General features: G+C 52.0%; 2 protein-coding genes across 6 annotated transcripts in view; one reads left to right on the top strand and one right to left on the bottom strand.

Moving 5' to 3' along the window:
* The first annotated feature begins 603 nt into the window (after positions 1 to 603).
* Positions 604 to 1,954, top strand: TMEM81 (transmembrane protein 81). Its single transcript, XM_003357403.6, has one exon. It carries the CDS (start codon positions 754 to 756, stop codon positions 1,582 to 1,584), a length of 831 nt encoding a protein of 276 aa, XP_003357451.3. The 5' UTR covers positions 604 to 753; the 3' UTR covers positions 1,585 to 1,954.
* A 4,288-nt stretch (positions 1,955 to 6,242) lies between these two features.
* The window catches only part of CNTN2 (contactin 2), a 38,890-nt gene continuing 22,583 nt past the window's right edge, over positions 6,243 to 22,549 (bottom strand). For 3 of the 5 annotated variants that reach the window (XM_084976790.1, XM_084976789.1, XM_021063272.2), the window contains 13 exons: positions 22,220 to 22,370; positions 21,970 to 22,097; positions 21,472 to 21,647; positions 20,582 to 20,702; positions 19,910 to 20,065; positions 19,275 to 19,424; positions 15,207 to 15,277; positions 14,662 to 14,896; positions 14,215 to 14,327; positions 12,715 to 12,901; positions 12,220 to 12,332; positions 11,136 to 11,304; positions 6,243 to 10,735 (listed from right to left, as the gene is read on the bottom strand). In XM_084976790.1, the coding sequence (XP_084832916.1) occupies positions 10,626 to 10,735; positions 11,136 to 11,304; positions 12,220 to 12,332; positions 12,715 to 12,901; positions 14,215 to 14,327; positions 14,662 to 14,896; positions 15,207 to 15,277; positions 19,275 to 19,424; positions 19,910 to 20,065; positions 20,582 to 20,702; positions 21,472 to 21,647; positions 21,970 to 22,097; positions 22,220 to 22,370 (1,880 nt within the window). In that variant the 3' untranslated portion in view covers positions 6,243 to 10,625. The remainder of the gene's footprint in view (positions 10,736 to 11,135; positions 11,305 to 12,219; positions 12,333 to 12,714; positions 12,902 to 14,214; positions 14,328 to 14,661; positions 14,897 to 15,206; positions 15,278 to 19,274; positions 19,425 to 19,909; positions 20,066 to 20,581; positions 20,703 to 21,471; positions 21,648 to 21,969; positions 22,098 to 22,219; positions 22,371 to 22,549) is intronic. The other 2 variants (XR_014815631.1, XR_014815630.1) reach the window with 1 other exon arrangement.

The following is a 22,549-nucleotide window of genomic DNA, read 5'->3' as shown; positions in this document are numbered from 1 at the left end:
TTTCTATTTAAAATTCCTTGCACAGGAACAAAGTTTCACACTTAGTACTGTTTTTATGTACAGTTTAAACTTTGATGCTCAAAGTGACCTTCTTGAAATAAGCAAGGAGGTCTTAATTTGTATTATAAAGGAGGAGATTAGAAATTCAGGAAGGGTAAGTCATTTGCCTTTCAGTCCAGTCATCTTAGTCCTTTTTTTTTTTTTAAAGTCCTAAGCATTTAAAGCAAATAATAGCTTCATGCAAGTTAATCCTTTTTTTTTTTTTTCTTTTTTTTAGACTCGGTGTTTGATTTCTTATTTGCTCAGATTTAACTGGGATTTTGAAACCTGTGGGTTCAGATCCCCACAGTTTGGATAGGGGATGGAAAGGGGTGAGGGAGGGTATACCTTCACTATGCATTTGAAGTGATTTGGAAATTTACTTCCGCCTCTGAAGTCTTTTCATCTTTGTCTTCCCAAGAGGTGGATTTAAATTCATTAAAGGGATGTGAAAAGAATGGAGACTGCTTAGGTGGTCATTAGCAAGCAGAGATAGTAAAGCATCGATGTTGTGACTTTTTTCCCTGCCTTGTGGCCCTGCCTGTTAATAAGGACTGGGCCTTTTTTAAGTTGTATTGTTTTACTGGCAACGCACACATATCTTTTGACTTTGGAGGCTGTCTCACATCGAAGGAATTAAGTTATGTCGTAGAGGATTTAGCTGGAATATCTTGGGTTTTGGCTGAGAGTAGTGAAATGTCTGTCTACTAAGACATGAAGACTTTGGCCACTAGTTTCATCCTTGGGAGCTTGGTGTTGGCCTTCCATCTACCTTTGGTGGTGACTTCACCGAAAACACTGGCCATCCCTAAGAAACTGCAAGAAGCTGTGGGGAAAGTCGTCGTCAATGCCACAACCTGTACTGTCACCTGCGGCCTTGGCTATAAGGAGGAGACCATCTGTGAGGTGGGCCCCGATGGAGTGAGAAGGAAGTGTGAGTCTCAGCGATTGGAATGTCTGACCAACTGGATCTGTGGAATGCTCCATTTCACCATTCTTATAGGGAAGGAATTCAAGCTGAGCTGCCTGAGTTCCGACATCCTGGAGATTGGGCAGGAAGCTTTCCGATTCACCTGGAGACTTGCCCGGGGTATCATCTCAACTGACGATGAAGTCTTCAAACCCTTCCGAGCCAGTTCCCACTTTATAAAGTTTCGTTCCGCCCAGGAGTATGATTCTGGGACCTACCGGTGTGACGTCCAGCTGTTAAAAAACTTGAGGCTTGTCAAGAGGCTCTATTTTGGGCTGAGGGTCCTTCCTCCTAACTTGGTGAACCTGGATTTCCATCAGTCCCTCACTGAGGAACAGAAGTTAGCCGATGAGGGCCTGGAAGTGAAAATGGACAACTCTTCCAGGCCCCAGCGCCCACCATGGAAAGGGAAGGTGGCTAGAGCCGTGGGCATGGGGATTGCTGGTGGCGTGGCTGGCGGTGTGTTGGTGAGCATCGCCCTGTGCCGTGGGCTGAGGGTGATCCACAGCAGTGCCAGCCTTCAGCCCTTACAAGCCTTGCCGCCGAAGGGCTGGCTGCTCAGAAAGCCAAACTAGCTTTTCAGGAGAGTGTTCCGGGTGCCTGACCATGGCTTAACAATGAGGGAGGGCTTCCACTACCAAAGGGGTGGGTGGGGGATGTGGAGTGGGGCAACATCTGGGGTAGCTATGGGCAGTGGTCTCTAACCATGTCCCAGGTGGATCTCTTTCGGATCTGCCCTGCCCACTGGGTACCCAGGAAACCTGACTGCAGGCATCTCCCTGCTCCCGAGAAGAGTTCTATCTTGAAAGCTTGCATTCATTTCCGACAACCTGTATGCCTTCCTACCTTGATCTCCCTTCGGAGCAGTATAACTGTGTAGAAGGATATAAGCTTTCCTAGTGAAAACTTTTTTTTTTTCCTCTTCAATAAAAATAATTCATAGTAGCTGTATGGAGACCTAGATTTTTCTGATCTTTAGTGTAAAATTTCTTGCATTTGTGGAGTTCCTTGGTGGCTCAGCAGATTAAGGATCTGGTGTTTTCACTGCTGTGGCTCAGGTCGCTGCTGAGACACAGGTTCAATCCTTGGCCTAGGAATTTCCATATGCTGTAAGTGTGGCCAACAATAACATAAAAAAAGACCCAGAGTTCCTGTAGTGGCTCAGCGGTTACAAACCTGACGAGTCACCATGAGGATGCATGTTTGCTCCGTGGCCTCGATCAGCGGCTTAAGGATCAGGTATTGCCATGAGCTGTGGTGTAGTTTGCAGATTTGGCTTGGACCCTGTGTTTCCGTGGCTGTGCTGTAGGCCGGCAGTAGCAGTTCCGATTGGACCCCTAACCTGGGAACTTCCACATGCCACACATGTGGCCCTTAAAAATCAAAGAAAAGAACCTCAAAGGCCATTCAGAATGTGTCTGAGATAATTGGCTTGGCTTGTGGAACCGTCGGGGAAACAGCTCTTGGGCCACCAGCTGGGCTAATTCTATTGAGAGAATTAGTGTTTCTTCCCCTCACTTATCACTAGCTACAGAGGAAGTAGAAACCAGACTTGGACCAACAAGATAAGTGGTTATCTTGTGGGGCCATGGGTCTGAATCATCAAGCTGAACTTTTGAAACACAGGATTCCTGAGCACCAACCTGAGGATGCCAATTTGGTTTGAATTATGGCCAGTGGATCTCATTTCTTCTACATTAAATTAAAAAAAAAACATCATGCCCATAGAAAAATTGAAAGGTTTAATGACACCCATAGACCCTTTGACTAGATTTACCAATTGCAAATGTTTTGCTAATTATCTCCCCCCGTATATATATTGATTTTACGTGAAATCAATTGAAAGCTAGTCACAGACATTGTGAACTTTTATTCCTAAATTATGTATGCATCTCCTAAATGAAGGACATTCACCTTGTATAACCACAATGACGTCCCCACACTAAGAAAAATAACTATTCCCTAATCTTACATATCGTTGATATTTTGTTCCTCTCAATTTCTAAAATTTTAGAGCTCTTTCACCTGATTTTTGATCCAGGATGAGATGAAGTTTCACATAATACATTGGATTATTTATCTGAAATCTTATTTTACAGCGGATCCTCTGCATTTTCGTGTGTGTGTTTATGATGTTGATTTTATTGAAGAGTCTAGCCAGGCCATTTGTCTGGGACAGTGTCCCCGTTTTTTCCGCATGATTAGATTCTCAAGGAACGGATCCTGAACATTGTTGACCAGAGCCCCATAGGAATGATGTTGTGTATTTATTGCTTCACCTCAGGAGGCACCATGTCAGCGACCCACTGTTTATCAATAGGCTCGAGCATTTGGTTAAGGTGGTGACTGCCATTTCTCTCTAGTGACATACCAGTGTATGGTTTTTGTTTTTATATTTAATCTGTGGAGTGATGCTTTGGGATTAGCTAGTTTTCTAAAAAAAACTTTCATCGTGGCTCAGTGGAAACAAAACTGACTAGCATCCATGAGGATGCAGGTTTGATCCCTGGCCTCTCTCAGTGGGTTAAGGATCAGGTATTGCCATGAGCTGTGGTGTAGGTCACAGACACCAGTTCGACCCCTAGCCTGGGAACATCCATAAGCTGTGGGTGCGGCCCTAAAATAAAAAAAGATTAAAAAAAACAAACTTTCAGAAGCATTTTGGAATCCAATTCATGGTTTTTGCCTAATTAAATTGCATGTTGGGGATTGCAAAATGATGGAGTCTTTAGATTCATTTTCGTATTTACTACCCTGCATTTTCCTGTAAAGAAGCACTCTTCATTCTTTATTTTTGAGGTTTCAGTAGGTTCTTTTCTTTACTCGGTGAGTTATATATAATTCATTACTGTTGTCATTTTTCGACGTTTCGATTGTTGCCAGACTTGGCCAAGAGTCCCTTTGGGCCAGTTCTTTTGTCCTTTGGTGTGGCCCCACTTGACTTTGAGCATGTCCTTGCTACAGCAAGATACCTCACATGCACATTGGACTTTCGTTCCTCCACACCCGAATCTCCAAGGGAGCGAGCGTCTCCAAAGGACTCCGTTTCTCCAAGAAGCTGTGGTTCCTTTTAGTGCATGAAGTAGTATTTGGAAACAAAGATCTAGGAGTTCCCTGGTGGCTCAGCAGGTTAAGGATCTGGCTTTGTCACTGCTGTGGCTCGGGTTTGATCCCTGGCCTGGGAACTTCTGCCTGCTGTGGGCATGGCAGAAAAAGAAACCAAGCTCTGGGTACTAGCTGTGTTCATTGTCACTGGGGAGTCACCGCTTTCTAGCCCCTTTGGCTGTCCTAGATGCATGTAAATCATGAGTTCAGAAGCATCTTTGTTATATAGACGTTTTATAGATAATTCTGATGTGTAGTGAAGGTTGAGAACCCACTAGCCTAGACTTATGCATAGGGAGTCTTTAATTATTGCTCTTATTCTGAAAAAATCTTAAATTTTCCATACACCCTTTCGCCCATTCTATCTCAGATGGGGTGTGACTCAGAAGACTTGGGTTTGGGTCCTGTGTCTGCTTTCATGTGTGGTGGAGCAAGCTGACCCTTCATAATCTTTATCTTTTTTTTTTTTCTTTGTCTTTTTAGGGTCGCACCTACAGCATACGGAGGTTCCCAGGTTAGGGGTCCAATTGGAGCTGTAGCCGCTGGCCTATGCCACAGCCACAGCAACGCCAGATCAGAGCCGCATCTGTGACCTATGCCCCAGCTCACAGCAACACCGGATCCTTCACCCATCGAATGAGGCCAAGGATTGAACCCGCATCTTCATGGATGCTAGCTGGGTTCCTTAACTGCTGAGCCGTGATGGGAACTTCTTGGCTTCTTAGATTTTGTGGTTGTAATGGGATCGAACAGTAAAGAGAACAAAAACCCCTCAAGCGTTGTCAGTGAAGACCAAAACCCAATTTAGTTCTTTGACTTTCATGCATGTGATCTGCCTCTGGAGGCTTAAGGAGATGCTGCCTGGACTAAGATTGAGGTTCCAGAGTGGCCAATGCTCCCAGCAGCTCTTTGGGTGCAAAGTAGGAAGGATGAGGCTGTGTGGTGACTACCATTGCCTGTGTGGCCCCATCGGGGCTCATTGTCAGCCTGGGCTTCTCATGCTAAACAGGCCCTGGACACCCAGCTCAGTACCAAGTAGTGGAGCTGCTGCTTGTCTTGCTCTCCCTCTCCCCTGGAAAAGGCCATCGGGCTCAGTCAGCCTGGAGCCCTGCCTGCTTTGTCCTGAAAGAACTGAACACTTGCACAGCTGCATAAGTGTAGCATGCATGCATCTCAGATGTAATAGAAGTTGTGATCAATGTTGAATGCATGAGAGTGCTGCAGCTAGAAAACATGACCAGAAATTCTTACACTTTTGGTGGCTATGAGCAGAGGCTGGAGGCACCTTCTCACCCGGTGGGGTCTCTGTGTCTCTGCAGGGCGGAGACTTCCCTTTGGTGCCATTGAGTCAATACAGGTATACCCCTCTTTTTGAAAGTTCACTTTCCAGCAATTTGCTTTTACAAGCAGCCTACATCAGTACCTGTGTTTGCTAACCAAAAGAGATCTGAGGAAATTCCCATGGTGGCTCAGTGGTAACGAGCCCAACTAGCATCCACGAGGGTGCAGGTTCGATCCCTGGCCTCACTCAGTGGGTTAAGGAACCGGCATTGCCGTCAGCTGTGTTGTAGGTCACAGACAGGGCTTGGATCCCACGTTGCCGTGGCTGTGGTGAAGGCTGGCAGCTCTGATTGGACTCCTAGCCTGGGAACTTCCATATGCCTCAGGTGTGGCCCTAAAAAGAAAAAAAAAAAAAAAAGACATCTGAAGGGGATTTTTGCTTTTATGGAAAAAGGCAATTGCTTCTTTGCTCTGCACCATTTCGGCTTATGAAAGATTTCATAGGAATGCTGTACTCTGGAGGAAACCTGTACCTCAAATGTCTTAAAAATCAGGGATGCTCGGAGAAATACCACCACATGCGCACTGTTTACTGCCCATCCTATGAGGTAAAGCCAGTCAGGCTAGCTGAAGGCCTGCTCTAGTCTGCCGTAAAGTTACTTGGCCTAGTTTTTCTCCGCTCCCAGGACTGAATGAAGTAACATGGACCACGTGTGTTGTGACGCCCTTAGAGTTGACTGTGCGAAGGGGAAAGGTACTGGATAAAAGCCTAGGGTTAGACACTAGGACATGGAGATAGGCTTTAGTCTGAGCATAAAAGCACATACAGCCGGTGCGAGCCGCCTCAGCCAGTTGAGAAACCATCTTTATTTAAGAACTGCCCGCTACCAGAGTCAATAAATAACTACCATTACAAGAAGTGTAAGAGAGACAGACAACAGGCCAGTGGGAGCGGGTCCATTTTAACAAAACTGAGTTAAGTCAGTGGTCCAATGAAGCCCTAACCCTCACCCAGCCATGAGCTAGTCTAAACGATACAGGCCCCGGAGAGGGTGGTCAGTGGAATCTGGGGGCCAAAGCTGGGTGCACCCCATCTGAGGGGATGAGGCTTCCTAGGGCTCTGGGAAAAGCTATCTGACCCCTTTTTTTTTCTTCCTCTCCAGTTTCCCTTTATTTTCCTGCCTTTCAAACCTATGACCATATATACAGCTACCAGGCATCTCTTTCCATGGAGCTCTTCAAAGTCCCTTAAAAATATCCATCTGATCCCTCATGCCAGTCCAGGAGCCTCCCTGGCAATCTTGCTCACCCCCAGGACAAAGACCAAGTTAGATCTGAGCCAGGGAAACAGCACCACACCTGCGCCTCAAACCTGGGTTCAAGAATACAGCTTTCCCTCTGCCACAGAGGAATCCAGGAGGCCATCCCATTCTGGGACCAGAAAGAGCCAGGAGAATCCTTTAGCCCAGAAAGAAATGAGAGAGTAAAAGTCTCAGAGCCAGCTCAGGCTCTTGCCCAGAGAGGACGAGTGTGGCTCCAGGGACCACCAAGAGGCAGCAGGGTAGGCTGGGAAAAGAGCGCCTGGGGTGAGCCTTTCCATTTAAATGACTGTGGCTGCAGCCACTTCCCCCCAACACTGCAGGGTCCACAGCAGGTAAAAGCACCAAGACTTCTTGTGCTGAACTGTGGATTCCAAGAATCTCAGCCCTGAAGGACACTTAAAGCATCCACTCCAGTCTTTTTTTTTTTTTTTTTTGTCTTTTGTTGTTGTTGCTATTTCTTGGGCCGCTCCCGCGGCATATGGAGGTTCCCAGGCTAGGGGTTGAATCGGAGCTGTAGCCACCGGCCTACGCCAGAGCCACAGCAACGCAGGATCCGAGCCGCGTCTGCAACCTACACCACAGCTCACGGCCTCGCCGGATCGTTAATCCACTGAGCAAGGGCAGGGACCGAACCCGCAACCTCATGGTTCCTAGTCAGATTCGTTAACCACTGCGCCACGACGGGAACTCCTTTCTTTTTTCTTTTTTTTTTTTTTTTTTTCCAGTCTTGATCTAACCTAGACTGCACAACCAACAGCTGTCAAACTTCCTCCAAGATCCCTAGAAAAGGCAGCAGCCTCTCGATTACTCACTCCAGGGTTTCCTCGCAGATGCCTCTCCTGAGGCCTAACCTCAGTCTCTCCTGTCATTGTATCAAAGGAAAAGAGCCCCCGCCTCATGGCCCTCCTGTTCCCTGGCACCACCTGTATCATTGGATGCCCTGAATGAAAGTAGGTAACCTGACCTTGCTGGGCCCTGAGACTCCATCTGAGAGCTGCCCTCCCCCTGGGGGTGAGGTATACACTGAGACAGAGCAACGAGGACTGAGCAGCTGGGGCCAGGGGAGAGGGCCCACAGGCTGAGCCCCAGCACAGGCAGAACAGAGAAACTCTCCTGAACCCTGAACCGCAGCCTTCAGGCCATCTCTGTCCCTAGTCCTCAGGCACTTACTGGCCGCTATGCTGTAGGGTGAAGCACTTGTTTGTGGCTGTTTCCTTCTGGTGGCCTCATCTAGGGCTTGGTGCATGAGAGAGGAGAGATCCAGGATCAAGAGAGCCAGGATCGAGTCGTGACCACAGCAGGTGTGAGCCTCAGCCCATCTGAGCAGAGGAGGTGAAAACCAGAGGCCTCTGGGGCAGGAAGGGACTCAGAAGCCGTCCTAATCTCATCTTCTGCCTCCACACCAGCTCCTGTGCAGCCAGCTCAACAAGAGGCTCTTCCATTTTCCATGCCTGCGTGTCCTCAGATCACCCATGTTGTTTTAATCAATATTCTACCTGAAGCCTCAGACTGCAGGAACATCTGGTTTAATCCAGTTCTGTGTCACCCAAACAAATTCTACCTGCACCATTTTTCCTAAGGCTGAGTTTTCCTAGTTAAAAAACCCTGGGTTTCCCAGAGGGTCCATCTGCCTCAGTAGAACTAAGACTCTTAATTGTCTCTCTTGCCTCAAGCAAGCACAGAATGGCAGCCTCCAGCCCGCATTGGGGAGGTCTTGTGCCAAACCAGCTCATCCCTCTTGGCCCAGCATCTAGAAATCTGTCCCCCTGCTTCCCTGGCCGCAGCATGGCCCAAGGCAGTGAGGAAAGAATCAGCTAAACATTGCAAGTAGGTTTCCTACTTTCAGCATCCCCTTTCTGATAGAGCTGGGTACAGGCCATATCATAGCCACGGGGGACCAGACGGATGCTAGGCCAAGTTTGGGGTCCCTGCAATTGGAGAATGGTCACTTAGCTGAGCCCCCAGCACCTTGCGTGGGGGCGAAGGACAGGAGCAGGTGAGGAGGGTTTGGTTGACAGCTCCAGGGAGGCAGTCCTGAGCCAGGGGCGGGATGGTGGATTACAGTGGTGGCCGGGAGAAGGGGTGTGAGCTAACATTTTTAAAAAACTGTAGTGGGTAAACATCAACACAAACCTGCCCAGGAAAACAGAGCAGGACTTAAAAATTTAAAAAACCATAACAAAATAGAGCTCTAACTGTAAACTACAGAAACCAGGCTCAGGGGGCCTGTCCCCTACAAGATGCCTGTCCCGCTGCTCCTGCGTGTGAAGGACCACCTGTCACTAGCTAGGCTTTAGGATTTCCTGGCTCTGCTGCCACTGCTGCCTGGATTTGGGGAAATCCCTGTCCTTGCTTTGGCCTCTTTGCTTGGAGCAAGCGTAAGGGGAGCAGGGGGCTTCAAGCCAGCACTGCATGTTGAGATCCCAGCAGAAGCTGGGCTCCGAAGGCAAAGAAAGACTGGGTCTGCTGCAGTCTGCACATGCCTTGGGCTGGGAGCCAGCTGTGCCAATCACCCCACCATCACCCACCGAGGCAGAATTTTCATAGCCTGCTGCCCTTAACCACCTTTTAAACCAGGTTGCAGCCAGTCAGCAGGGCTCCCTTCCTCCCAAAAGACAATGAGCCTGGAACAGGAAGGTAGGAGAAGGGTGCTACTGCAGCCCTGTCACCAGCAAGCTGTGTGACCCGAGCAAGGCCCTGACCCAACCTCTGTTTCCCCACCAGGAGTGAGGGGCTTGGGCTCGGGGGGCGGGGGGTTCCCAAAGCCTCCTCCAGCTCTGACATGCTGTCACCGGTACCCAGCGTGCATACGCCCAGAAGGACGTCCCGTGGATTTACCCCTTCGTCTGCTGGGGAGCAGTCTGAGGCAGCCTGGGGTTTGGGCCTCCAGGTGGCCCAGGGTACTCCTGGGAGCCAGCAGGGCCGCCTTTATCCTTGGCCCTTCTCAGAGGACTCCTGACTCCAGGACACACGGAATTAGTGCTGCGTTCTGCTGGCGGAAGACAGTGAGGGCATGACCGCTGTCTCCTGCCTCCTGCTCAAATCCTGGAGGGACTGTGTGGGGTGACAAGCCTTTTAGTCACCCAGCCAGCTGTAGTGCCTCTGTCACTCTGGGGTGACAGGGTCGGGTTGGCAGTGTTGGCTTAGAGGGCAATGTCACTTGGACTGTGACTGTGCCTCGGGCCAAGTCTGGTGTCCCTTCCCACCAGGTGTCCCAGCCTCTCAACCCTTCTTGGCTCTTGCAACCCAACAGTCTGCAGTGTCACCTCCTAGAACTGCAGGGAATCAGGCTCCTGGCCTGACACCAGGGCACTGGTTCTCAGCCATCTGGGCAGGTGGCAGAGGCCTCAGGGAGTCATCGAGGACCAAGGGTCCAGCCATGCTGCCCTTTAAGAGGAAGAAGTAGGAGAATCCCTGGTCCCAAGGTTTGGCCCTCAGACTGAGGGATGTGGCTGTTTATGCTTTGTCTCACTTCAGCCCGTTCATGCCCAGTGTCCCCACTGGGCCCAGGACTCTGATCTCCGGGGCAGAGTCCACACGTGGTCCCATAGTGCCATCTCCGCTGACGTGCAGATGGATGTTTAAAACCCCCTTCTCTCTGAAGGCCTTTCTTCCATCGAGGCACTCGAGAAGGCCCAGGCATAGGGTTCAGTATCACCATGGAAGTGACTGCCTGGTTCCTCTTGATTTAAAGAAAAAAAAAAAAATCCTCACGTGGGTTCTATCCTGTGGCAGAATATGAAATATCCTACCTCCTACGAAAAGGGCACTGTTTAAAGTAGGCCTTTAAAACCAGCCGTTTTCAGGCACAATGTTGGGCCACCTTGGCATCGGGAAGGGACTGGGGCCAGCTGGCTGTGTCCATCGGCAGGGTGTCCAGCTGCGGCAGAGAGGGAGGGGTGCCAAGATCAGAGCTCCAGGTAGCCTATGAGGATCAGTGTCACCACGGAGTGAGAGAGGACGGTCCCAGGATGGGGGGCTGGAGAGACTGCCGAGTTCTCCACCATCATGCTTGTGCCTGAAACCAGCAGGTGGCAATGGACTGAGTCAGCGGGACCGGGGGCCAGCCCTTCCCTGCCCGACCCTTGGGACAGAATCCCAACCTTTCCTAAGGAGATGCACAGAGGGCTAGCTTTTAGGACTGGGAGGTGTTCTCAACCCTTCTTGTGCAGCATTCTGTAGGACCTCCGCTTTTATTCCCATGGAAAGAACGCTCTTCCCTCCTGGGGCTCAGGGAGGTTGGGAAGGAGGGGGCAGCAGGGGCAGGTCCAGGGCTACTTTGCCCTTGGTTCTTGCCTGCCTTCTCCTTTCCCCTTGGCGACTGGCTGGGCGGGGGTCTGGCTTGGGGTGGGGGTGGTTCCTGCACTGGGATCTGGATGGACCCTAATACCCCCGGGGGATCAGGGGAGAGATGGCACCTCCATTCTTCACAATGTGGACTTCCGCCGGCACCCCGTCCCCTCCAGGCCCTGTGGTCCGGATCTGCACCAGGGCGTGGCCGATATCTTCGGGCACTGCAATTTCTATCCAGTTCTTGTTGGTGAGGTGGAGCGTGGGGGTCGGGTGTAAGTCATTCTGGTACAGCATCTGTGGGGAGGGAGTTAGCCGGGCAGAGTTCCCTCACCCCAGGGTTGATTCCTCTCTCTTCCCTGGTTCCAGGCACTGGGTGGCGCCCCTGTGGTTCTGGGCCCTGGAGGTCCTGCCTCCTCACCCCTCCCGTTTCCTGTTTTTTTGTTTGTTTGTTTGTTTTTTGTTTTTGTCTTTGCCATTTCTAGGGCCGCTCCCGCAGCATATGAAGGTTCCCAGGCTAGGGGAATCGGAGCTGTAGCCACCGGCCTACACCAGAGCCACAGCAACGTGGGATCCGAGCCATGTCTGTGACCTACACCAGAGTTCACAGCAACACCGGATCCTTAACCCACTGAGCAAGGCCAGGGATCGAACCCGTAACCTCATGGTTCCTAGTCGGATTCGTTAACCACTGAGCCACGACGGGAACTCCCTTCCTGTTTCCTGTTGACCAGGCTCTTGAACAAGATCCTCACTGGAGAAAAGCTTGCAAGCAGCTGAACTAGTTTTCAAACTTCTTAGGCCAAAAGGACCCCCGGCCTTCATCCAGTCTGTCACCACCCCATGTGGACCCTGACCCTGACTTTCAGCAGTAGTACCATTTTTTTTTTTTTTTCGGTTGTGCACATGGCATGCAGAAGTTCCCAGACCAGGGATCGAACTCTCCACACAGCTGTGACCCGAGCCGCAGCCGTATCAACACTGGATCCTTAACCCACTGAGCCAGCGGGGAAATCCAGTCACACGATTTTCTTCCAGGCTCCACTACGACCTGCTCCCTGGAGAACCCTAAGTATTTCATGCCTCTCACAATCCCAAACCCTGCTTATGTCTAACTCAGATCCTTGCTAGAAACTGCAGCTCCCTCATGTTTGCTGGAAACAGAGGTGAGCTGTTCCTCACCATTTAACGCCTGGTCGATCTGTTCCTCACCTTATAGCCTGTGACGGCAGACTCATTTCGGAGCGCGACCACAGGATCCCACTTAATACTAAGACTGGAGCTTGAGAAAGTCCAGGAGATGTTGCCAGGGGGTCGGCGTGGAGCTGCCAGAGGGGGAGAGAGCGCTGGGGAGATTTCCTAGTTTCCCCACCAGACGCCCCCCTTGCTTTTAGCCAGCCTTTTTCTAGAGGTCTGCCCACAGCAGTTGCACCCAGAACATTCTGTCAACCATTGCCTGAGAAACAAACTCCAACAGAGGTTGGAGAAAAGAGAGAAGTCCTTCAGAGGCCATGAACTTCACTCCCGTATCATCATGATACATGCCACAGCCTTGTTTCTGTGCAGCCCAGGGCTGCCAGGGCTGATGGGCCATCAGCCGGAACACGCATCTTCGGTTGGGGAAAGAGTGATGCTAAAAGCAAGCCCCCATCTCCTTTGCAACACCACCCCCCGCCGCCGCCCCCAAGCCCAGGCTGACAAACTCACGGGGCTTCATGGTTGTGGCATTGGCAGCAGGGCTGGCGGGCCCAGTGCCGGCCCGGTTGTAGGCCCGCACAGTCACGTGGTACTTGGTGTTGGGGTGCAGGCCAGTGACCAGGGCAGTGGTGTCCAGCCCTGCTGTCCTTACTCGGTCAGCGGCTGCTTCTTTGTCCCCAGCTTTCCAGTAGCGGATCTGAAGGAGGCAGGGGGACCCTAGGGTCAGCAGTAAGCCAGGACCTCAGGACTACCCTGACCCTGGCTGGGGACACCTACATCTGTTCCTCTCTGGTTCTCATAACTCAGTCTCAGGTCTCAGAACCCAGACTCTAGAAAAAGAGCTCCAAGGAAGCGGAGACAAGGTGATGTGTGTTGCTGCTCCCTCTTGGCACCCAGCAGAGTGTCCCATCCAAAGAGCTTAATACGTGGGTGGAACGAGGGAGTGGGTGGGGGGGCTGGGTGATGGGTGAGGGATGGGCACAGACTCAAGCTAGGGTTGGGCCTGCTGAAACCCAACTCCATTCAGTTAACTCAAGAAATCCTGTGGGAACTCTGTTGAAGGCTATGAAATTCATGTTTGTATTTGCAAAGTAGTCCCCGAATCCCCACTCCAGCTTGTGATGGCTGCCCAATAAATGCAAACCCACAGTCCTCATTACACCAAGACCTTTTTTGCTTTTTAGGGCCACACCCGTGGCATATGGAGGTTCCCAGGCTAGGGGTCAAATTGGAGCTACAGCTGCCAGCCTGCACAACAGCCACAGCAATCCCAGATCCTTAACCCACTGAGCAAGGCCAAGGATTGAACCAGTAACCTCATGGTTCCTTGTCGGATTCATTTCTGCTGCACCACAACGGGAACTCCCCAAGATGTTCTAAATATTCCTCTAAATCAAGGGCACAGTTTGGAGCTATTTCCTCAATGAGGCTTGTCGAACTCATTGTGCTGAAACCCCAGAGCTGACTCTCCTGGGATGGAATTTACCTCACTAAGTACGCCCGCCTGATGGTCTTCCCTTAGACAGTGACATTTCTTGCCTGTCCTCTTTCCCTTCCTCTTGCTCCCTCTCGCTCCCCACCAACCCCGCACGCACTCCAGTGTGGAGTCATCTGTGGGCCCAAGGCTTGGGACACAAACATCTGGGCCCCGAGTTCCACAGGGACAGATGAGTGGGGCTGTGCTGCTCTCTGTGGCCCGGAGGATGCCAAGGCCAACTGGGCTCTGGCAGGAACGGGGTAGGTCATGGCCCTCCCAGCACCCACTCCTCCTCCCCTGGCTCCCACAGCATCCAAGGCCGGCTCTAGCCGAGCAGTGACTTGAAGGCTTGTCCTCCCCCCGGGCATCGGCCAGAGGGGCTTAGCTAAGGAGGTGTCCACAGTGCTGTGTAGACTGCAGGCTGTTGGCCAGGTTAGTCCATGAGTGATTCTGGGAGGGAGACTAGTGAGCCGTGAGGGCCCCCTTGCCTTGAGCCAGCACCCCTTCCTCTCCCAGCCCAGGCCAGTGCTCACCTCGTACCCCAGGAGGATCCCATTCATGTCCTGCTGTACAGGTTCCCAGGTCACGTTCATCTCTGAGGATGCGACCCCCTGGGCCCAGACCTTGGTTGGGGCCACCCTGGGCTCTGGGAACCGACACAGAATGGGTTTGGAGTCCCAGAGCATCCCTATGTCCTACAAAGCAGGCGCCAACTGGTACTGCCTTTGCTTAGGATTTTAAGGAGCCCAAGGACCAGAGTGAAGGCCACGTGGGGGCTCCCAGAGCATCCCCCCACCACCACCACCACCCCGGGCCCACTTCTCTTCCCAGAGATCCTCCCTTCAAGGGCTAGAAATGAAGCCACGTGTCCTCTCCACCCCTCCTACGGGACCGAGCCGGGGGTGAGGAGCACGCCTCCCACCCTATAGCCCACGCGGTACTGGAGTGGGGTCTCCAGGAGGGCCCCCAGGGCGGCCCACCTTCCTCCGCCGAGTACACGAGGGCCGTGAGGCTCTCGGGCCCCTCCCCGCGGCGGTTGTAGCTGCGGATCTTGACCTCAAAGGGCGTGTAGGGCCGGACGCTCTCGTTGCTGTAGACGAAGTACTGGGCGTCGGCGCCGGGCACCCGCGCGGTCTGCCAGCTAGTGCTGCCCTGCCTGCGGAAGGACAGCAGGTAGCCGAAGCCGTCTCCGTTCTGGTACTCCCGGGACATGGGCTGAGGGGCAAGAGCGTGGCATGGGCGAGGGGCCGCGGCGGCGTTTCCCTGCCCATCCTCGGCCCCACCCAGCCTTCACCGAGAGGGGCGTTTCCCTCCTGCAGCGGGTGCAGGGGGAGGGGAAGGGGCGCTGTCTGCTCTGGAGTCAGGACCGTGCGGTGGCTCTGTCTGGGTCCACTCTGCACGCTCGCTGCTCAACTCTGGAGACGGAGTCCCATCGAGTGGGGGTGGGGAGGGAGGACTTGTCCCCCCCAACCCCCAACCCCCCGAGAACCCGAGGCATATGGTTGCCTCTGTGTTTGCAGCTTACCGTCCAGTTGACGATGAGCTCTCCGGGGGCTCCACCACCTCCGCTGAGACCTGAGGGTGCCACCGAGGGGGCTGTCAGGGCCAAGGGACACAGACAGAGCTTGTTAATGGGCAGTGAGGGAAGGAGAGCTCTGAGGTTGAACCTAGGACAAGGTCACGCTTCCAATGGGCCTGGCTATATGCCAATGAAATGGACAAGCTAGAAGGAAGGGACAAATCTTAGAAAGGAATAATCTCCCAGAGTTCCCGTCTTGGCTTAGTGGTTAAGGAATCCGACTAGGAACCATGAGGTTGCGGGTTTGATCCCTGGCCTTGCTCAGTGGGTTAAGGATCCGGTATTGCCATGAGCTGTGGTGTAGGTTGAAGATGCAGCTCGGATCCTGCGTTGCTGTGGCTCTGGTGTAGGCCGGCAGCTACAGCTCCGATTGGACCCCTAGCCTAGGAACCCCCATATGCCATGGGAGCGGCCCCAGAAAAGGCAAAAAGACAAAAAAAAAAAAAAAAAAAAGAAAGAAAGGAATAATCTCCTAAGACTGAACCGGGAAGAGATGGAAAATATGAACAGACCAATCACAAGCGTGAAAATGGAATCTGAAGTTTAAAAATTCCCCATAAACAAAAGTCCGGGACCAGGTGGCTTCACAGGCGAATTCTACCAAACATTTGGAGAAAAGTTAACACCTATCCTTCTGAAACTATACCAGTGGGCCCTGGTCTTGTCCTTCAATCATCTCTCTGGACGTGGGTTCTGGAGTGAGGACCTGAGGTCAAATTCCACCTCTGCCACTTACTAGCTGTGTTTCTCTGGGCAAATTACTTAATCTCTCTGGGCCTTTGGTTCCCCTCTCTGCAAGATGAGGATAATAATGTTTCTCTCAAAGGCTGTAAGAAGAATAACACTCATCAGACAGTGAATAGCATATGCGTATAGTAGACACTCCCTAAATGACCACTGTTCTCATTCCTCTGGCTGGTTTAAACTAAATAACAGAGACCAGCTAGAGTTTGCTTAAATGAAAGGAAATAAATAATCTAGAACTGCAGTTAATCCGAAAAACATTTATTTGGGGTTACAGGGTGTTTTATTATTTTTCTTTCCATGGCAGATTTAATTTCCTAATTGCCTCTAGTATTCAGGAAGGCCGATATTAAAACAAGAATGTATTTAATTAGATCGTGAAGCTTGGTAGGGGGTAGCTTGGCTGAGGGTCAAAATATCTCTGCAGATGATTCAGCAATTGGAGACTTATCACTTGGTTCTCTTTTTTTTGTCTTTTGTCTTTTTTTAGGGCTGCACCTGTGGCATATGGAGGTTCCCAGGCTAGGGGTTGAGTCGGAGCTACAGCTGCCAGCCTACACCACAGCCGAAGCAACGTGGGATCCAAGCCACGTCTTCGACCTACATCACAGTTCACGGCAACCTGGATCCTTAACCCATTGAGTGAGGCTAGGGATCGAACCCATGTCCTCATGGATACTAGTCGGGTTCGCTAACCACTGAGCCACGATGGGAACTCCTATCACTTGGTTCTGATGATGGTGTAGGGCCTTCTAATTTGCAAAGGCATTTAAATACATTATGAATTTGGAAAAAGATTGTAGCCCAGAGTAGGTAAGTGACTTGCTTAAAGTCACACAGCTAATAAACATCACTGTTTGAATTGGAATTCAGCTTTTCTTTTTCTTTTTTTTTCTTGTGGAACTCAGCTTTTCTGATTTAAAACCCCACCATCTTTCTTCTGCATCACAGCTGTCTTCGTGCTCAACTTCTGGGCTTCTAGAGCGAAGGAGACCCACTCCTCACCCTTCCTTTGACTCTCCAAGAAGTTCAAAGAAAGTGCTCCTTCTGGAATTCTTTACTCGGGAGAAGTAAGTACCATTTCAAAAATTTTTTTATTTCTTTTTTGGGTTTTTTTGTCTTTTGGGTTTTGGGGGCCGAACCTGCGGCATATGGAAGTTCCCAGGCTAGGGTTAAATAGGAACTGTAGTTGCCAGCCTACACCGCAGCCACAGCAACGAGGGATCTGAGGCGCGTCTGCGACCTACACCACAGTTCACAGCAAGGCCAGATCCTTAACTCACTGAGCGAGGCCAGGGATCGAACCTGCATCCTCATGCATACTAGTTGGGTTCGTTAACCACTGAGCCACGATGCGAACTCCTAAAAATGTTGACTGATTCCAGAAAGAGTCTGGAGAGTCAGCCTGGGGCACAAAGGAAACTGTGTTAAGAGATCCAAGAAGGTGCATCCTTGTTACACCTCCAGTGGGGCAGCCAGGGTGGGCGGGGCAGGAGAGGCAGGGTCCTGATTGCCTGTGCTGGTCTCAGGATCCCAGAGCCTTGACCTTCACCTCTTCCCTTCCTTCCCCACTTGGGTTCTGACACCCACCTGCCTGTCAGGGAGGATTGTAGGCGGACTGTCCATTCCTCCTGCTCCCAAAGAAACCATCCAAAGAAGCACTTAGAGACAGTCGCTGTTTACCTAGTGCCCTGTGCACACGTACACACACACACAAACACACACACCTTCCTCATTAACTGATTCCTACAGCTTGTGCACTTCCCGGAAGGCTATCTGCCCATCACCCCATGGTCTTGGGTTCAAGTCCAGGCTCTGCCAGTGTGACCCTTCCTTCATCCAAACTTTATTTTTTCCATTTTTTTTTTTTTTTTTTTAGGGTCACACTTGCAGCATATGGAAGTTTCCAGGCTAGGGGTCGAGTAAGAGCTACAACTGTTGGCCTTTACCACAGCCACAGCAATAAGGGATCTGAGCCGTGTCTGTGACCTACACCACAGCTCAGGGAAATGCCGGCTTCTTAACCCACTGAGCGAGGCCAGGGATCCAATCCAAATCCTCAGAGACTACGCTGGGTCCTTAACCCACTGAGCCACAAAGGGAACTCATGTTTTTTCCAATTTTTAAAATTCAAACTTTTGGGGAGTTCCCTGGTGATCTAGTGGTTGGGATTCAGTGCTTTCACTCCTGCCTGTGGCCAGGGTTCAATACCTGGCCTGAGAACTGAGATCCCACATCAAGATTCCACATGCCGTGGCCAAAAAAAACCAAAAACACTGACCTTTTTACTTTGAGATAATGATTGATGCACATACAGTTGTAAGATTAGCCTATTTTTTATTGGCTGTTCCCGTGGCATGTGAAAATTCCCAGGCTAGGGATCATACCCGAGCCACAGAAGTGACAGCACTGAATCCTTAATTGCTAAGTCCCAAGGTTGGCTATTTTTTTTTTTTTCTTTTTGTTGTTGTTGTTGTTGCTGCTATTTCTTGGGCCGCTCCTGCGGCATATGGAGGTTCCCAGGCTAGGGGTTGAATCGGAGCTGTAGCCACCGGCCTACGCCAGAGCCACAGCAACTCGGGATCCGAGCCGCGTCTGCAACCTACACCACAGCTCACGGCAACGCCGGATCGTTAACCCACTGAGCAAGGGCAGGGACCGAACCCGCAACCTCATGGTTCCTAGTCGGATTCGTTAACCACTGCGCCACGACGGGAACTCCTATTTTTTTTTTTTAATATATATATTTTTTGTCTTTTTTTTTTTTAGGGCCACTGGGAAGTCCCAAGGTTGGCTATTTTTTTTTAATATATATTTTTTTGTCTTTTTTTTTTAGGGCCACACCTGAGGCATTTGGAAGTTCTCAGGCTGGGGGTCAAATCGGAGCCATAGCTGCCGGCCTACACCACAGCTCAGAGCAATGCTGGATCCTTAACCCACTGAGCTAGACCAGGGATTGAACTCACGTCCTCATGGATATTTTAGTCTGGTTCATTACAGCTGAGCCACAAAGGGAACTCCTGGCCTGGTTTTTAAGTGAGAGGTTTAGACTGGATGGCTCTTCCAGCCCTGACAGCCTGTGGCCTGGGGCAGAGCGCACTGTTCAGCACAGTGGCCTGGCCCTCATTTGTGTTCCTTTCTCAGCTGTTTTGTTAGAGTCAAGCCTGCTGAGCAGGGTTGGAACCCTGTGTAATGGCTGCTTGCTTGGGGCTCCCTTTAGGCAAGGCTGGGGGCTATGTCCTGTTGTTACTTCTCACCCAGGGCTCTGACCTGCTTCCTTGGTCCGGATTTTGCTGGAGGGCCCACTGGGCTCCCCAGTGCCCAGGATGTTGCTGGCTACAACTCGGAACTCATAGTCCATCCAGGGCGTGAGGCCCAGCACCTGGGCGGTCTCGGCGTTGCCCTCGATGTTGGCAGGATCTGCAAGGCACCAGGGAGCCAGCGTTGGCATTCATTTACCGGTCTGATGGAAAAGGCAGGGACCGGGCCTGAATCATTTTATACCCAGCCCTCAGGGTGGTGTCTGCTATATATGAAGTGTTCAATTTCTTTTTCAGAAATGATTAGAAAACTAGTGGACCTCCTTGCGCTGGAGCCTTTGCAAATACTATGTGCACCCCTCACACCCACAAATGCTTTCATTGCCCCAGGCATAGTCCTGCCAATTCTTCAAGGGTGCAGACTGAGTGCCTCCCCCCCTAATTCCCTTCCCACTCTTCTGCTGCCTGTATGACCATCTTCTCCAGTGACCTGGGAGCTCCCTGCAGGCAGGGGACCTACACTTGTCCATCTTTGAAGCTCCAAGCTGAGCCTCGGCCTCTGACCCCCCCCCCCCACTCCCCCACCTCCAGCATTCAGCCAGGCCAATTCAGGACTGACCTGGGGTGGGGGGAGCTCACACTTACTGGTCCGAACCTGCTTCCACTTCCCCGGTAGAGTGCGAGCTTGCAGGGTGTACTTGGCAATGGGGCTGTGGTTGTCAAAGCCACGGCTCCAGCTGAGCTGGACAGTGGTGTCACCGATTTCTCTCACCACCACACCTCCTGGGGGACCTGGTGGACCTGCACCCAGAGGTCAGAGCACAGTGAATCAGAACTGGGCAGCTTCAAATTTGAATCAATCTCCTTCAGGCCGGCACGGGCCGGTGCAGTACCAAGAGAGAGCAGCAGAGGGCGCAGCTAACACACACTGGGGTGGGAGGGCAAGGCATGCGGGGGGGATAGTGAAGGCAGGATGGGGGGGGTTGCTAGGAGGGAGGCTGTGTCCAAGGCTGGAGGGGTCACAGAGGCCTTCACATAGAGATGTGTATAGATTTCCTAGCACTAGGCTTTGAAACTTCTGGCCTCAGCAAATTTCTCCAGTCTTGGGATGTGTCCAGGGTTTTTACAATTTTGGCTTGGAAGAACATTCTATTCGTTTAGGACCTGCGAAGAACCACAGGATGAATTCAGCTCAGGAGACTTGTTAGAAGCCCTTCCTACAGCTTTCAGGGAGAGGAGGGGGCCCAGGGCGGGGGCAGAGCAGCCCCGCTGGCCTCTGAGGGAGTCGGGTGGGGGTGGGGTGGGAAACCCCATCACCTCGGACCAGGACTGTGGCCTCCTTGGACGCACTGTCCACCACCGTCTGGGCCATGCACGTGTACTTCCCGCCGTGGCGCAGCTGGGCGTTCAGGATGCTCAGATCCCCGACCGTCTCCTTCTGCACTCGGGGGACAGGGAGGGGGCGGGTCAGAGGAAGCAGCAGTGGGTAGTGCAGTGAGTCAGAGTCCCCTGCTCTGTAACGTGCGGACCCCTCTGCCTCTCGCGCGTCCTCTTTGTTCAATGGGAGGAATCGGCTACTTGATAGCACTGGGGATTAAACAACAGGTTTCGTTTTTGTTTTTTGTCTTTTTGCCTTTTCTAGGGTGGCTCCTGTGGCATATGGAGGTTCCCAGGCTAGGGGTCCAATCGGAGCTGTAGCCGCTGGCCTACACCACAGCCACAGCAATGCAGGATCCGAGCTGCATCTGCGACCTACACCACAGCTCAGGGCAACGCCAGATCCTTAACCCACTGAGCAAGGCCAGGGATCGAACCCGCAACCTCATGGTTCCTAGTCAGATTCGTTAGCCACTGGGCCACGACGGGAACTCCTAAACAACAGGTTTTTACACAAGACAGTCAACGGTGATTCAAGTTAATGACATCATCTGGGTTGGGGGCAGGATAACGGAACAGCAGAGGAGTGAGTCTTCGCTGGGTACCTGGAATTCCAGGTGTGTCCCTAACCTTCTCCTAAAGGCATAGGCTTTGGGTAGAAGCCAGGGAACTTGCCCGTCTAAGGGAGGGTGGTTACGAACCCACCGATGAGTTTGCGGTCCTGAGGGACAGGGGACGGCCTTGGGGGTGGTGATGGCTGAGGAACTCTTGGGTCCCCTGTCTACCCAGAAGGAGGGAGGAGCCCTGGGTTCTCTGGCCTGAGGCCTTACCACACTGGCCCTTCGGTAGTGACCCCCAGGCTTGTCGAAGTCGATGGGAAAGTCGTCCAGCATCCAGATGAAGGTGAGGTCCATGGTGGGGTCGTGGGAGGCGTGGCACTGCAGGGTCAGGTTGTCTCCCAAGTTGATGTCGGCACTGGAGGGGGCTAGAGTGATCTTGGTTGCATCTGCCGAGACAGACAGGGCCCCTGAACAGAGGGACAGGAAACGGGCCCGGGTGGGGGCAGCAGGGCGGGGAGAGAGGTTTGTCTTGAGCCCCAGGAAAGAGAAGAAGCAGGGTAACCCACGGTATCCTGATCTGCCAGCAGCCCCACGGGTGTGTGGGAGGGAGGCTGGGAGATTCTGGATGGAGGCCAGGGGGTAGTTGCAAAGGCAACGGAATCCTGGGGTGGCCTCAAGACCAAACTGGGAGAAACGTGGGAACACGAGAGCCTGCTGGCGAGGAGGGATGGCGGAGCCTCCCAACCTCAGCCAAACCGCATCCCTTACCTCGCACAGACAGGATGCCTGTGCTGTTGGCCTTGCCCATGAAATTCTCTGCAAAGCAGGTATATTTGCCTTCATCTGACCGACTGATGTTTCTTATGATCAAGGTGCCATCTGGAGTTACAGTCACTCTGCAGCAAGAACAGAGCAGGTCTGGCCAACCCAGGGACACACTGGAGTCATGGGAAGGGGACTCGCCTCCCAGGAGAATGCAGGGGAGCGGGAGTTGGTGGGGTGGGGGCCGATGGAGTACCTGCTGCTGTTGACCAAAATCTCAGTGCCTTTGCTCCAGAGCACCACGGCCTTTGGAGCTGCCCGGGGCTGACAGGGGATAATGATCTCTCCCCCTCGGGCTGCAGGGATCAGCCGTCTGACAGGATTCAGCCTAAAGTCAGGGGCAAGTGCTGGAAGGAAGGGGGAGCGGCCCACAGTCACCGAGGGAATCAAAGCACCTGACTAGGAGTCCTCCTCATGGCTCAGTGCTAATGAACCCAACTAGTATCTATGAGGATGCGGGTTCGATCCCTGGCTTTGCTCAGTCGGTTAAGTATCTGGCATTGCTGTGAGCGGTGGCATAGGTTGC

The sequence above is a fragment of the Sus scrofa genome, chromosome 9, assembly GCF_054392235.1.
Source record: "Sus scrofa isolate SSC_HxYL_T2T_F1_AM1 chromosome 9, Sscrofa_HxYL_maternal_Yorkshire_Landrace_v2.0, whole genome shotgun sequence".
Taxonomy (NCBI): domain Eukaryota; kingdom Metazoa; phylum Chordata; class Mammalia; order Artiodactyla; family Suidae; genus Sus; species Sus scrofa.
Note: the sequence above shows the minus strand (reverse complement) of the source record. Positions and strands in the feature narration are given on the sequence as shown.

Excerpts from the sequence above, each read along its gene's own strand:
- TMEM81 (XM_003357403.6), top strand. The coding sequence starts at position 754 with ATGAAGACTTTGGCCACTAGTTTCATCCTTGGGAGCTTGGTGTTGGCC.